Source organism: Bos indicus, chromosome 20 (genome assembly GCF_029378745.1).
Source record: "Bos indicus isolate NIAB-ARS_2022 breed Sahiwal x Tharparkar chromosome 20, NIAB-ARS_B.indTharparkar_mat_pri_1.0, whole genome shotgun sequence".
Taxonomy (NCBI): domain Eukaryota; kingdom Metazoa; phylum Chordata; class Mammalia; order Artiodactyla; family Bovidae; genus Bos; species Bos indicus.
Genome location: NC_091779.1, coordinates 62,784,864 through 62,800,869, shown reverse-complemented (window position 1 = coordinate 62,800,869; position 16,006 = coordinate 62,784,864). Strand labels below are relative to the sequence as shown.

At 45.1% G+C, this 16,006-nt stretch overlaps 1 protein-coding gene across 7 annotated transcripts in view; it reads right to left on the bottom strand.

Moving 5' to 3' along the window:
- ATPSCKMT (ATP synthase c subunit lysine N-methyltransferase) overlaps window positions 1–16,006 on the bottom strand; it is a 90,834-nt gene that overhangs the window by 61,696 nt on the left and 13,132 nt on the right. Inside the window, exon 5 of one of the 7 annotated variants that reach the window (XM_070774862.1) lies at window positions 2,098–9,741. The exons of 4 other annotated variants lie outside the window; for them this stretch is intronic. In XM_070774862.1, coding sequence (XP_070630963.1) covers window positions 9,712–9,741 — 30 coding nt within the window. In that variant the 3' untranslated portion in view covers window positions 2,098–9,711. Of the gene's footprint in view, window positions 1–2,097; window positions 9,742–12,375; window positions 13,985–14,015; window positions 15,041–16,006 lie in introns of those variants that run through there. 2 more of the 7 variants (XM_019982894.2, XM_070774859.1) reach the window with 2 other exon arrangements.

The window sequence follows — 16,006 nt, the reverse complement described above, 5'->3', positions numbered from 1 at the left end:
GTATTCTTTCTTGAGAATTCCATGCACAGAAGAGCACTGGCGGGCTTCAGTCCACGGGGTCACAAAGAGTTGGACATGACTGAGCAACTAACACTTTCACACTTTCACATGCAAAGAAACAAGCTTTAATCCATACCTTACTCCACAATATTTAACCCAGAATAAATCACAGACCTTAACATAAGACCTAAAACTCTAAAACATCTAAAAGCAAACATAGGAGGAAATCTTTGTGACTTTAGGAAAGATTTCTTAGATGTGACATGAAAGTACAACTCATAAAAGATTAAGTTGGACTTCACCAGAATTAAAAACTGCTTTGCAAAATATACTGCTAAGTGACGGAAAAAAGAAAAGCCACAGACTAGAAGAAAATATTGGCAAAACACACACATCTGATGAAACATGTCTCATATGTATTTGTATCCTAAATATATAAAGAACTATCAAAACTCAGTAATAAGTAAACAAACAACCCAATTTTAAAAACAGGCAAAATACCTGAATAGACACTTGATTAAAGAACTGATGTGTTATGGGTAGCAGCTAAGATTATGAAAAGATGCTCCCCATGACATCATTTAAAAAAATGCAAAATGATGCTCTAATAAGAAACCAATACAATATTACAAAGTAATTGGCCTCTAATTAAAATAAATAAATTTAATTAAAAAAAAAAAAAAAAGAAACCAGTACAAACTTATTTGAACAAGGGGAGAAAACTCAGATAACCAAGTGCTGATGAGGACGGCAAGCTACCAGAACTCTCCAAAGCTGCCAGTGGGAACACGGACAATATTAATATGCGCACAGTCTGGCAGTTTCTTAAAACATAACATACACCCAGCAATTCTATTTCTAGGTATTTACCCAACTTCAACAAACAGTTGTGTTCAAAAAAAAAAACACTATGCAAATTTTTACACTGACTTTATTCATAATCACCAAGAACTGCAAAAAAAAATCCAAATGTTTTTCTACTGGTGAATGATAAAATCAGGTGTATCCCATACAACAGACCCCTACTCAGCAATCAAGATTAATAAACACACGACACAGATGAATCTCAAATGCATAATGCTAAGTCAAAGTAGCCAGACTCGAAGGTTTACATTCTGTATGTGTTCAGTCGCTCAGTTGTATCCCACTCTTTATGGCCCCATGGACTGTAGCCCACCAGCCTCCTCTGTCCATGGGATTCTCAAGGCAAGGATACTGGAGTGGGTTGCCACTTCCTACTTCAGAGGATCTTCCCAACCCAGGTATACAATCCACAGATGGAACCCACATCTCTTGTGTCTCCTGCATAGGCAGGTAGATTCTTTACCACTAGCACCACCTGAGAAGCCCTTACATCCTGTAAGGTTCCATCTACAGGATATTCTGGAAAATAGAGGGGCAGGAAATAGATGAGTGGCTGCCAGGGAGCGGGGGTTGGGAGAGGGTCTTACCACAGATGGGCACAAGGGAATTTTGTGGATAATGGGATTATTCTATATCTCATTGTGTGTGATTATGTGACCCGCATGTATTTGTCAAAACTAACAGCCCTGTAAACTAAAAAGGGTTTTCTTTTTCTGTAAATCATACTGCAAATTTTTATGCATGTAACTTTAATATTTTACCATTAACACCTTGAAACATTAGGTCAAAACATTCTGAAGAGTTCTTTTATATGGTATCATTACTGGCCTACCCTTGGAAGTTATTTCTATTTCCTTAGGCCAGAATATTGGTTTTTTCTGAACAAAGGATTGAAAACTGAAAGAAAAAAAAAAAATATCAAACCCACTTTGAAACTTTCTCCTGCTGTGGGGGAAAAATTGTAAATAGCAAATTGCCATCCTTCATCATTTCCCTCCATATACAAATCAAGCAGTAAGATCCTCCTCCTTGTCTTAATTCTAGCAATAGTTCATTTCTTCTGGGACAGAATTCATCATAGTCCGTCTAAATTATTTGCACGTTTGCTTAGCAGTTTGTAGGATTTGACCAATAGTCATATGGATAATTTGAAGTATTTGTTTGTTCCTATTACTCTAAACATAATCCACTGCATTCGGTATCAAAGTAATTCTTTATGCTTGAAAAAAAAAATCAGAACTTTCTGTTTTAATAGAAACTCTTTTTAAATAGATTCAAAATCCATGTCTTAAAAAGCATCAGGTAAAAACCTTAAGAGACAATCACCAAACTACTGAAGACACAAAACACTGACCTGTGAACCAAACAGTGAAACAGAATAAAATGTAAATCCACTGCATACTTATCTCAGAGAACTGCTGAGCACTCAGGCTTTTTTCCTTCTCTCTGCCTAACTACTAAGTGGGTGGAAATGTTTTCCTTTCATTTACTGGAAACAAAAGTGATGCTGCGTCAGCAGACAGGCTACGAAACAAAACGTGAAGAAACAAGATGACACCCAGTTAAATGAGAACAAAACAAAACAAGAGGCTTCGTCACAACGTGAATGTCAAGATCAAAAACTGTATTTGGAAACATTAAAATGTGGAAGGAAAAGACCCTTTCAAGAACAGAAAGAGGACACAGCAAATGCCAGGTTCCAAGATGCCAGAGCCAAGGCAAAAAGTAAGATGACGGTGATGGTCCAAGGGAAGAGATTAAAAAAAAAATTATTACTTGGAATAGCACCACCTGGCAAGTCCACTACCCAGAAAGTGATTTGTAAATTGTAAATACAAGCAGAATCATGTGGTAAATGTGAAATCCATTGTTTTATTTTGGAATCCACCACTCCCCAAATACTTAAGATTTTTGCACTGAAATACTGTAAATGAAAAATTGTTCATAGGGGTAAAGCTTATCTCAATTAGCAATTATAGTAAGAAACATTTTTTCATTAGAAATTTCAAATTTAGACTCATTTAAATGGCAACCCACTCCAGTATTCTTGCCTGGAAAATCCCATGGACAGAGGAACCTAGTAGGCTGCAGTCCATGGGGTTGCAAAGAGTCTGACACGACTGAGTGACTTCACCTTCACTCTGGAAGAAATCAGCATTGTGAGAATTCTATAGTCACCAAACTATATACAGTTTATATATAAACGCACAAAGTTTTAAAAAACAGAATGGATAGCAAAATGTAATCCAACTTGGGCTTTTTTAATATACAGACAGCCAGGTGAGTTAACGGCTCTTAATGAACCCATGTTAGAATAAAATATTGTCCAGGATAAAATATTATCCCTGCGGATGTTGGAGAAATTGTGTACGACAGGAGAGAGATGGCGATCTCCTGGCAGTGTGCAGACATTAGTCCTGAAAAGGGGAGGAAGGTCGACTCTGGAAACTGTAGACTGACCAAGGCTGGACCTCAGGAAAGAGGTGGGTGGAGGTGTAGGTACCCCAGCAAAAAGGAAGCAGAGATTCCTGCCGCCTGTGAGTACACGGATGAATCCGGAGGACACCGTGTCAGCACAGAAAGACAGATACTGCATGTTTCCACTTTCGTAAGAAATTTAATAGAGGCAGACTCCCAGAGGCAGAGAGTAGAGAGGGGACTGCCAAGGGCTTGGTGGAGAGGTGAAGGCGAGACATATTCAATGGGTATAAAGTCTCAGTTGTATAGGATGAGTGAATTCTAGAAGTCTACTGCCCAAAACAGTGCCTAGGGTGAACAATTCAGTACTGTACACGTCAGTCTGTTAGAAGGGCAGACCTCAAGTGTTCTTCCCACCAAAACAACAACACAAAACACAGAAGAACCAGAGACAACCCTTGGAGGTGACGGATATGTTTATCACCTTGACTGTGGTGATGGTTCCACAGGTATGTACACATGTCCAAACTGTATACGTCAAAATGTCCTGTGTTTTGCTGGGGTGGAGAGGGTTGAATATCAACTAGACCTCGGTTAACCTGTTTTTTCTTAAAGAAAAATGTGAGAAAGCACATAATAAAAAAATAAAAACAGGAGAGACTGCAGGAGACACTGTGGATGGCTAGGAATGAACCTTGCCAGGGGAGTGAGTTTTCTTTCTTAACCAGGAAGCCAACACCACAGGGTGTGGGATAAAGGCAAACAGACCACTTCAGTAAGACGGCGGGGCGGGGGCCCAGCCTCCCCCGACACCTTCATTCACGCATTTATTCAACAAATACATATGGACCGACCACTGAAGACATGCCCAGACTGCCCTCCCAGCTGGGACACAGCGACAGAGCCCAGGTGGAAGTGACTCGGTTTCCGGAGGGGAGGTTTCAGGGTTCTGCCTCACTGGGAGGCTGTGCCTGCTCCCTTCACCCAGGGTGGATGCAAACACTGATGGCATGGCTGGCACAGCTGCCGGTGGTTCAGGGACAACCAGATGACGGATATGGAGATGAAGATCCTGCAGTCCCTTCAAATCCCCTGGCAGGTGGGCAAATCGAGCTCAATAAAAGATTTCAGAACGTATCTAAGGTTATTCATTGGCTTCACAAATGAAAACACACTTGGGTCACAAACACACACCAAAAAAATCCATACATCAACACAAAAGCCATAGGTATATACATGTGTCCCCTCCCTCCTGAACCCCCCTTCCACCTCCCTCCCCACAACATCCCTCCAAGTTGTCACAGAGCACCAGCTCTGGGGTCCGAGTCAGGAAGTAATGTATCCTCTAATTAAAATAAATTAAAAAAAAATGTTTTAGCTCCATGAATGTGGTTTGTATAACTGGGGACAGATCATGACTAAGGAGCAAAACTAAAAAGTCCACATGAGTGAGAGTGTCGTGTGTTCAGCTAATTTGAAGATAAGGAAGGAGCCTGTTTTCTGCGCGGATCTGGCCATGCCTGGGGCCACGTCTGGGTCCAGCAGCCACGCTTAAGAAAGATCACACCAAATCTAGCTTCTGCAGAGGGCGGTAACCAGCCCAGGTTAATTTTTATCAAAAACAATGAGAATAGACGATAACCAGGACGGGAGACAATCCTTCAAATCTTTGAAGCTCCAGCTCATGGACAAAGTAGTGTTCAGGGTGGTTCCCAGGGTGTAAAATTAGACCAGTGTGTGGGACATGCCAGGGAACCAGGTTTCAGCCAGGTTTAAGAAAGGCATTTCTAACAGGGGTGTCCACGGTAAACGGGGCTTCCTGAAGGGCTGGGAGCCAACCTCCAGCCCCGGGGATCATCCCCTCGGGGCTCCCTAGACACAGAGGAAAGGCTTCAGACAGGAGTTATGGTTACTTAGAATCAATAACCTAAACGTTCCATTCAGCACTGTTCGTGTGTGACACTTGCTAATCTACCCAGGATGTCCTTTTTCAGACGGTACAAAAGAGAAAGCGACCAGGCCAGCTGGGCATGACCTGTTCTAGAAGTTAGCGGCCACCTCCCAGAGGTGGCAGGAAAGGACGGCGAGGATGGAGGGGAGAGGAGGGGCTGGACGTGACCTACAGTGACCAGGAGGGGGCAGGGAGGAAGGGGAGGGCTGGTACAGCAAAGGGAGGCTCTGTCCAGGCTGCCCGCTCTCCTCCTGGCCCACCAAGCCCACCGCCTCGCCCACCCGCCTCCTTTCTCCATCTCTAATTTTGGGGACCACTGGCCTAAAATCTCACAAATCGTATGTTTCTCACTTTCATTTTATGGTAAAGACATGTAACAGGGGGGAAAGAAGGAAAAAACCTGAAGATGAAAAAAAAAAAACCACAAACAGTATGTAACCAACACAAACCACTGAAACTGAGTTCTCCATCTTCACAAAAGCTTGACTCTGACAGCCAGTAGATTTGCCCTGGAAGGTCCAGTTCTCCGATTTTCTGCTCTTATTTACCAGCGTGGCTTCCCAGCTGGCTCAGTGGTAAAGAATATGCCTGCCAATGCAGGAGATGAAGGAGACCACAGGTTTGATCCCTGGGTTGGGAAGATCCCCTGGAGCAGTAAATGGCAACCCACTCCAGTATTCTTGCCTGGAGAATCCTGTGGAGAAAGGAGTCTTGCAACAGCCTGGCCCACTTCGGTCCCACACTGCTGAGCCGTTCTGTCTCCAGTGTGCTCTAAAAAGTGGTGTCTGGTATGTGAATCAGAGCTAATCCATTTGCGTGAACTTGTAAAAAATAACTCTTCATTAAAAAGTTATGTATGGTAAAAATGCAAAAATGTATATATATTTTAAAATATGTAATGAAAGATGTCTTCCTTGTACATCAAGTTCCAAACGCCACCCACCCTCCTGAGACGCAAAAGCTAGTACCAGTTTCTCATATATTCATAGATTACTTCAGGTAGGGTACGCATGTGTGTCTGTGTGTGTGTTGGAGCGAGAAGGCACGTGTGAGCGTGTGAATGCCCCATGATGACATAAATAGAAGCAAACCATGCTGTTCCGCCTCCTGTTCATTACTCCTGACAACAGCCTGCACTGCAGCAATACCTGTTGCTCTAACACCAGTCAGCTGGCAGACCACTGGTGCAGAGAGGAGAGGATCACCTGGAAGTCATGCTGGTTCATATCGGATTTTCCTGCAAGGGGAGCGTAGCTTTGAATGATGAGAGTAGAACTGGAAGCTTCGGCTGGAAGGGACGTGGCTCTCAACGTGAAGCCCTTTCTGTTGTATTTCAAGAAACTGTAACAGCAGCGTCTGCAATGACCCGGGGCTTGTGCTGTCCCAGGCTGGTAGCAAGTAGAAGCCCTTTGGGGCTCATCGTGGCTCTACGCTTCCCCCAGAGCAGCGTTCCCATGCTGTTTGTATAAATTACTCTCCTCTGGGCAGTCTCCAGCGCCACAGAGCTGCCTGTCTGGGCGGCCCAGGGATCTCCCCAGGTACCAGTGATTCTTTCTATGGATGCTCTGGTTTCCAAGTTGCACCAACTGAGTAGTTTAGGTAAGACTGGGGTAAGGGCAGAGAGAAGCAAGGAATCTGACACGTCTCCATTACAAATTCATCTCTTTCAGCCTTACTAAAATTCAAATTTATATTAACATTCTCCTTAACAAAATATAAGTATCTTGTTTGTACATATACAAGCAAATATAATGCTTAAAAGCAGAGGTGCAAAAAAAAGGGCGGTTAAGTGATGAGGGGTACGGATATGTTAGGAGTTTGGGATTAACAGATACACAGTATTGTATATAAAATAAATAAACAACAAGAACCTACTGTGTTGCACAGGGAATTATACTCAATATTTTGCAATCACCTATAAATAGAGGAAAAGAATCTGAAAATATATATATGTACAACTGAATCAGTTTGCTGTACACTTGAAACTAAAACACTATAAACCAACTATACTTCAATTATTTTTTTAAAAAAAAGAAATTTTAAGTGTGAAAAAATGTGCAAAAAAAGGGGTGGGGGTAGAGATTTGCCTGGAGGTTCGGGGGTTAAGACTTCGCCTTCCAATGCAGGGAGTGCAGATTTGATCCCTGGTCTTCGAGCTAAGATCCCACATACCTCATAGCCAAAAAACCAAAATGTAAAAAAGAAGCAATATTGTACCAAATTAAATAAAGACTTTAAAGTTGGTCCACTTGAAAATAAAAATTTTAAATATATTATTTTCTTTTAAAAGGTAAAGGATTAGAGCCTGGGACAAGGTCGGCGCAGGGGGAGGTAAAGGGAAGACAGGGAACCATCAGCCTCACTCGCCTCATGATTTTGCTGATTGCCAGCTACTCGGTATCGGCATTTCGCCTAATGTCCTGTGACTCACAGAGAAGGCAATGGCACCCCACTCTGGTACTCTTGCCTGGAGAGTCCCAGGGATAGGGGAGCCTGGTGGGCTGCCGTCTATGGGGTCCCACAGAGTCGGACACGACTGAAGCGACTTAGCAGCAGCAGCAGACTGTGACTCACTGTCCCTTCTTCAGCTGTCACGCTCTGCATGGACAACACGACAAAGCTGTATTTATAGCAAACCCTACAAGATTTTATCACGCAAATGCATCCACCAAGTTTGGGATACAGATGGAGTTTCTGGGAAAATCATTTGACATTTGCATTCATTCGTAGGAAAAATAATTTGGCTGCCCAATTGCTCATCCTACAATATTACAGAGAAGAAAAATCACTTGATTCCTCCCTCGCATCCTTGAATTGAAGCCAGTGATTGACGAGCTACTGTTTTATCCATCCTTCTCGGATAACGTTCACACTATAATATTAAGTTAGAAAAAGACATCTAATCTCCCTCACCTAGAAGAGCCAATGTATTTTTCGTCATTGTTCACGTTCAATTTGCATCAGTCCACAGGGTCACAAGTGGGACGATTCCAACACAATCGTAACTTGGTGTTTTTACAGGAACACTCCCCTCTAAAGGGAGACGGAGTCCTGCTCAAGGGGATCCTGGACCACTCAAGTTTTCTACCTGAACTATATTGTGTTACCTAGATGGAAATTTTCTTACATTTATACAAATATCCACTTCTTCCATCCAAGTATATAGTTTGTGGGATTCCCTGGTGGCTCAGCGGTAGAAAACTCTCCTGCCAAAGCAGAACACGTTGGTTCAATCCCTGGGTCAGGAAGATCCCCTGGAGAAGGAAATGGCAACCCACTCCAGTATTCTTGCCTGGCAAATCCCATGGACAGAGGAGCCTGGGGGGCTACAGTCCACGGGGTAGCAAAAGAATCGGACATGACGTATCAACTAAATGACAACAATAACACAACTTGCAACATATTGGGGGAAAATTATTTCCTTGTGTTTAATACCCACTATGACAAGTGGTATTGTCAACCATCACAAAATAACCCTGTTCCTAAACGGAGTTCTTCAAGGAACCGACACTCAGTTGAATCCAATGAAGAGGGAGCTGGGACATCCCAGGGACAATGACAGCTCCTCCAGCCAACCAGAGGTTGGTGGTTGAGGGCAGGCATCTGGTAGGAACTCCCACCCCCTAGGACCATGGCCAGCCCCCTGCACTGAGCCCTTGACCAGAAAGAAACCTGTCTCTTGTCTCACACCTCTCCAAGGTCCTCTGGCCTCAACCTCTTGACCTGAGCTCCCACTTGGCGGTCCCCAATCCTCCTGTTCCTCAATTAAAATTTTCAACACAAAACTCTACAGCTCAGCTCCTATCTACCAGCCAGCTGTTCCAGATGCCAAACCTGGTCAGACAAGCTGGGGAAGGGTCGGGGGGTGGTTCCTGGTCTTCAGAAGGCTGCTCCTGGGACAAGATCCCAAGGTCAGGTGATGTCAGAAGGGAGTGAGGTGTCATTAGTGTCCTGTTTCCACCAGAGGCTTCAGAAACAGTCCCCCGGGTTAATCAGTGCCCAGTGAACCTGACCACATTCTCTCCAGCTGAGCCCTTGATGGGTTGTAGATTCCAACCTCCTTCTCTGCTCCTGCACGTCTCCCAGCTGGAGGCCCTGGTACGTTTCTCTTTACTCGCCTGCACCCCAACACTTCAACTACCTTGTCAGCACATCCCAAGGTGGTTGTGTTTGGGATGCTGAGTTCTGTGGAGTTGTGCGACTCGCCTTCACAGCTGAAGCCTGACACCTCCTAGACCCCCAGAGATTGGCAGACAGGATGCAGGCGGCCCTGCCAGGACTGGGGAACTCGTCATCAGCGCAGGTCATCTCAGCACTCAGTCTGCTGGAGGACGGATATCTTCTGCAACATCTCCACCCAGTGGCCAGCCTGCCTCAGCTCCAGCGTCTCCAGTGACCAGCGACTCACCAGGTCCTGAAAGGACTTCATCCTGAGCGTGAACTTCACATCTGTCCGGCTCCCACCCGATGACCCCAGTTCACACCTTGGAGCCACAGAACAGGTCGAACTGCAGAGAAGCAGCCAACTGTAATAAGACCCTGAGCTCCCGAGGCGGGCTGTAACTGAGCAAGTTAATGATCTCTCTCACACACACACACACACACACACACACTGGGGGGGGTGTAACTGAGCAACTTAATGATCACACACATATACATATACACACACCAGAGCAGTTTGTAACTGAGCAAGTTAATGATCTCACACACACACGCACGCACACACACACTGGAGTGGGTTGTAACAACAAGTTAATGAAAACTCACACACACACACACACACACACACACACACACGCACACACACACATACGCACACATACATACACACACACCAGAGCAGTTTGTAACTGAGCAAGTTAATGATCTCACACACACACATACCCACATAAACATACATACAACCGGAGCAGTTTGTAACTGAGCAAGTTAATGAACACACACACCCACCCACCCTTGGCTAAAAAGGAAAAATAAGTACAATGCCGCCTCCCTGAAGACAAGACCAGGACTCTCCCAGTGCATGGAAACCGCACGACCGTGTTGTCACTTTGCTTTCTGCTGCTGCTTGGCAACCCTACAAACTTTGAAGGATCTTTCCTCTGAACCATCTCTCACCCAAGGTAAATACCACAGCCTCATATTTTTTAATATAAATCTACTTATTTTTTGGCTGCACTGGGTCTTCGTTGCTGTGTGTGGGCTTTCTCTAAGCTATGGCCAGCAGGGGTTACTCCCTTGTTGCTGTGTGCAGCTTTCTCATAGAGGTAGTTTCTCCTGTGGCTCACAGGCCCCAGGCACGCAGGCTCATAGTCTTGGCACGTGGACTCCAGAGCTGTGACATACAGACTCAGCTGCCCCTTGGCATGTGGGATCTTCCCAGACCACGGGTCGAACGCGTGTCTCCTGCATTGGCAGGCGGATTCTTGATCACTGAGCCACCAGGGAAGCCCGCATCCCCACCTCTATGACTGTGCCTCTTTGGGTGTGTTCTCAAGACCCTTTACCACCCAGAATTCACTCTGCTTCTCAGAGCAGTTTCTTCTGTTCCTTTTTCTATTTCCAGTTCTATCACCCACATTAGTCGAGGGACAAACTGTGTTCAAAGCTTCCCCGCCGTGAGTGTCAGGAGGGGAGATCCAGAGAGAAGACCCCTCCCAGGGAGGCCGCCTTCACTAAGAGCGTCCACCCACAGCATCCAACCGACCGGGAGCTTACTCGGCCCCACTCATCAGGGCAGTGGGCTGGTTTCCGGCCCTTCCCGCAGGTTCCCCAGAGAGTCCTCTTGAAGCCAGGCTCCCTCCCACTTCCCTTCCTCGCTGGGGCTAAGAAAATGTTGGCTGGAGCCCAGACAGGTCTGGGAAGGGCTGGTGTGGCTCTTCTCAGCGCTAGCTGGTCTCAATCAGATCGGGCCGCTCTGATGGATACCACAGAAAGGGGCTGAAACACCAAGCGCCTACTTCTCACTGTCCCAGAGGCTGGGGAGTCCAGGATCAAGGTGCTGGCTGATGTGGGGTCTGGTGGCGGCCCTCTTCCCACTGTGACCTTCTGTGGTGGACTGGGCGAGAGAGCACTCTGGGGTCTCTTTCATCAGGGCACAAATCCACCCTCATAACCTAAAGCCAAGGTCCCTCTTCCTGATGCCAACACACTTGGGGAGGTTAGGATTTCAACACAGGAATCAAACATGCAGCCCATAATAGCTCCTCTACGTGCTAAGAAGGGCAGTCCAAGGTGAGTTCTTCCCTTCCTTTCCCCAAGTCCTTTCCAAGCCTGAGAAATCATCTCTCCTCCAACAGAACTCCCCAGGGGCAAGGATACAGAGGAGATTCTGCTTCCCATGTCCCCAAGAACAAGATGCTCTCCTGGGATGTCGGCTGTGAAGGCCGGGCTCAAGGTCATAGACCCCGTGACTTGGTACCATTCCTAAACGCCACTGTAGGAGTGGGTGGGAGTTCCTGGGGGCTCGCCATCCCTCTAGGACACTCCAGACACACCTTCCAACCTCGCCAGCAGGCTTCCCCCCTCACCCCTCCTGTCTCCATCAGACTGCTGAGGTTGCAAATACCACAGCACCCACGTGAAAGCAGCTTAAGAACAACATGGGTTTATCACTTAACAAGGTAGCCTGAGGGCTTCCCTGGTGGCTCAGTGGTGAAGAATCTGTCTACCAATTCAGGAGACACTGTTTGATCCCTGGGTCAGGAAGATCCCCTGGAGGGGGAAATGGCAATCCACTCCAGTATTCCTGCCTGGGAAATCCCAAGGACAGAGGAGCCTGGAGGGCTACAGTTCATAGGATCACAAGAGTCAGACAGGACTCAGCAACTCAACAACAACACGCTACAGCCCCAGTGGGGGACAAGACACACTACACAACCAAGGGATGTGCTTCTGGTCTGTCCGCTCTTCTGTCGAGACTTAAGGAGACTCCTGCCGTACGTTCTGCATACTCTGCCATACGCTCTGACGAAAGTCCACAATATCCCACCCTCTCACCCCAGACACACTCGCTTCTTGTTACACCATCACACCGCTTATGTCTTCCAGAAAATTTATACATGGTAACATTCACTCACCTGTTTGTCTCTCTTCTAGAACATAAACCCCGTAAGATCTGGGGATTTGCACGTCACTCACCATTGAATCAGAGAAGTTTATTACACAGTAGACAGTCAATAAGCATTTGTTGAATGAATGATTCCCCACTTGCTGCTCATGAAAGTGAAGATTATCAAACTGATCATATTTTTATCAGTTTAGTTAAAAACGCTAACCATCTCATTTGATCAAACCTCTCTTAAGATGGTTTGGTGTTCGGGTTTCAGGTGTAATATTACTGGGAGTTTAACTCCTTTCTGTGATACACGGGGATTGTGCGAGCCAACAGTCAATATTCATTTTTCAGATATGTGAGGTTTATCTACTAATATTCAAAGGTTTTCCTTGACGTATCTTTAATCTAAATCAGTTAAATCTCTTCTCACAAATGAGAAATATTAAATAAATGGCTGCTTTCATAAAATAAAGAGGTGACCAGCAGAAACAATCTGCAGCTTCTGTGAACAAGCTTTTCTTTAGTGTCTGAAATAATAAACACCACTTACAGGCCTCAGACTCCGTGCTGAGAGTTCTACAGATCGGTCTCCAGCCCCCTGTTCAGCATACCACTATCCAAACGACAGTGATGCTCAGGAAAGCAAGGCCCAGCCACTTGGACAAGGCCCTGCTGCTGCTGAATTGGGGCTCTGAAGCCAGGTCTGCCTTTGCAAAGTTCAGGATGGTTTATTTCACTACCAAATCATACCAACTATTCCACCACAGCATGTATCTTCTCTGAATACCATAGTTCATCAAATCTGAGACTCTGCCAACAGTGGCTGACATACAACTGTGCCATGAAGCGCCACACTGCCAATTAGGTTACAAAACACCATCAATTGGAAGGTATGTCACAATTCAAAAATGTTAAAATGTGTATGTATGTACACAGATTTACACACACATATATATCTTAGATTGCCAAAATACAGTAACCCAACAGCCTTGGAACAAGTTATTCCAAAAAAAGTGTTATAAAATATAACACTTCTCTAAGCCTTTAGAAAACTAATCTTGTCCTCAAGTACAGAAAGAAAGGGAAAAAAAGAGTGATAAATCTAAAGTATGAATACAGTTACAGGAAACAGCAAGTTGCATTTACAATACATTCCCTCTTTAAAAATTACTTCTTGTCATCTGTGGCGTCAAATCACATCCTTGACAATGTGCAGAGCTGCTAGTGTCTTTCCCAGCCATCAACGTGAGCAGAGCCTACTCGAATCTTCTCACATCCAAGTAGCACAGTTGTTAGCATACACCGTGAAAGGGGGCTTTTCATCTACCTGCTGGCCTCAACTTCTGCTTATTTTCTCCAAAAGTCAGGGAAAGTAATTGTCATTTCTCATTCCACAGCAGTGAAAAATATAATCTCTGCTGAAGACACAGCCTTAAAGTCTCTAGAAGATCAAAGACTCCAACACCTCAGAAAACTCTGGGTAGAGCCTGTACGGGAACAACCGACAAGAAGTGCACAGATCTTCAGGGCCTCCCATCTCCTCCCCTGAAAGAGCGCGCGTCGTAGGCCCACACGGTGTCTATCCCCTCCCCTGTGACCTGTGCCGGGGTCCAGTGCGGGAAGGGGAACCGGCAAGCAATGACCCGAGCGTCGTCCTGAAGCTCGAGCTCGAGCTTCTTCTCCAGCTGCGCCATCTGTGGAGAATGACAGCCATCATTTCAGGGAGTGGGGATCACAGGAAGGGGGGTCACAGAAGGGGGGTCACAGGAAGGGGGGACACAGAAGGGGGGTCACAGGAAGGGCCCTTCAGTGTCCTTCTGTACTGTCTCCCTGAAAATATCTGCGCCAGATTATTGACTGTAAAACAGATCACTCCTGGGCGACAAGCCACCAAAATACAGAAGTCACGTGAACCACCGTTTTAAAACTATTTTCTATCATCAAATATAAAATCTGTCATTTTTAGCAAATGTGTATCACAGATTTCCACTTTCCTAACTAAAGAAACATGGAATTAGACCATGAAAAAAAATACACATTCTACCAAATTGAAATATGATCAAACATTCCACAATTCTTTTAAAAAGATATCCATAATACCCCAATAATTAATTTCTTAATAGTCAACATAACTTACGAAAAGTAAAATTCTGTTACGTATCACTTATACATAACTTTATAAGTAATCTATTTGTGAGGAAAGAGTTTTACTGTTTACTGCAAGTACTGACACTGTGATTATATTAGCAAATTAACAGCTGCTTAAAATTTTATCTTCAGGTCCTAAAAATATATTACCAGCTTCACCTCTTAAATATATTTTTCTCTATTCTTTAATTATTTTCAAATAATTTCACATCTACAGAAAGGGTACAAGAATAGAGCAAGAACACTGCTGTACTCCTGCACCCGGGCTCACCAGTTTCCAGTTTGTCACAGCTGCTTTATCTGACTTGCTCTACGCCCCCCTCTCTCAGAACACTTTTTCTAAACCATCTGAGAACACGCTGCCCACAACATGCCCCTTTACTCCCTGGTACTTCAGTGTTTTCTGAGAAAGAGCCTCAGCACAGTTATCAAATTCAGGAAACTTAACACTGTATCCCAACAACAATCATCCCAACAGCACCTGATCAAATGCCCTAGGAATGTCCTCCACACTCTCCCCTAGTCCAGGGTCGCGCAGTGCACAGAGTTGTAATGGTTCCTTGGTTTCCTTGAATCTGGAACAATCTCTCGCCTTTCTTTGTCTGTCATGACAATAACCTCCTTTAAGAACACAGGCCAGTCGACTTGAAGCAGTTGATCAAACATATACTCCTGTATATGGTCAATGATTGTAATGGTGTAACTCTATAAATACGGGAAGATACAAGAGGGAGTTTTGCCCGGACCATGAAAGATTGAGTAAGACAGCTGGTCCAGAGCCCTCTGGTTACTGCTGATAGACCTAGTCCAGTAAGAGCACACTGAGTGATCTTTCTGCAAAATCTTCGCTGGCCCTTGGAACGAGCCTTCCTAGCATCGTCAGATGAAATGGTCACAAAATGCTGCCCAAAGGACAGTCGAATTTATGACCATGAATAGGCCCTGTTGACTGCAAACTGGCATTTGCCATCTACAAGGGTTAAATCACATGCTGCTGCAGCTGCTGACCGCCAACATCCCCTGAAAGGAGTTCAGGGTGGACAGCAGAAAGGCATTCTGTGCTTGGGAAAAACTGACAGGAAATGCCTTCAGAGACAGGTGTCTTCAGGAGCTGATTTCATGAGCCCAATTCTTGCACCTCCTCATATCTAAAAAAGCACAAAAATCCTTCATGGTGATGACTGTCTCTTGTGACCAGCAGAAACCTTCTGCAAAAAAGCCTATGTGCTTGACTGTAAGTATTCCTCCTTCACCAAAATCACATAAATACTACCCTATCCCTTTGCCTCTTTGGAGCAGTTTCTCAGAGCTATCTGAGGGGCTGTCTCCCAGGCTACAGTCCTCATTTTGCCCCCAAATAAAATTTTAACTCAAAAAAGAAGCACATGGGCGAGTCCCCCTGGTGCCTGCTTGTGATGAGCGGCATGTGCGTCCGTGGCAACGACCCAGCACAGGGGTTGTGAACTTCACACACTCGACAGTCCTGACCCCGTGGGGTCCTTCTGCTTTGAGGGTAACACACCACTCGGCTAAGGAAGCATCTCAGCGTCTCCACACTGTGGTTACTA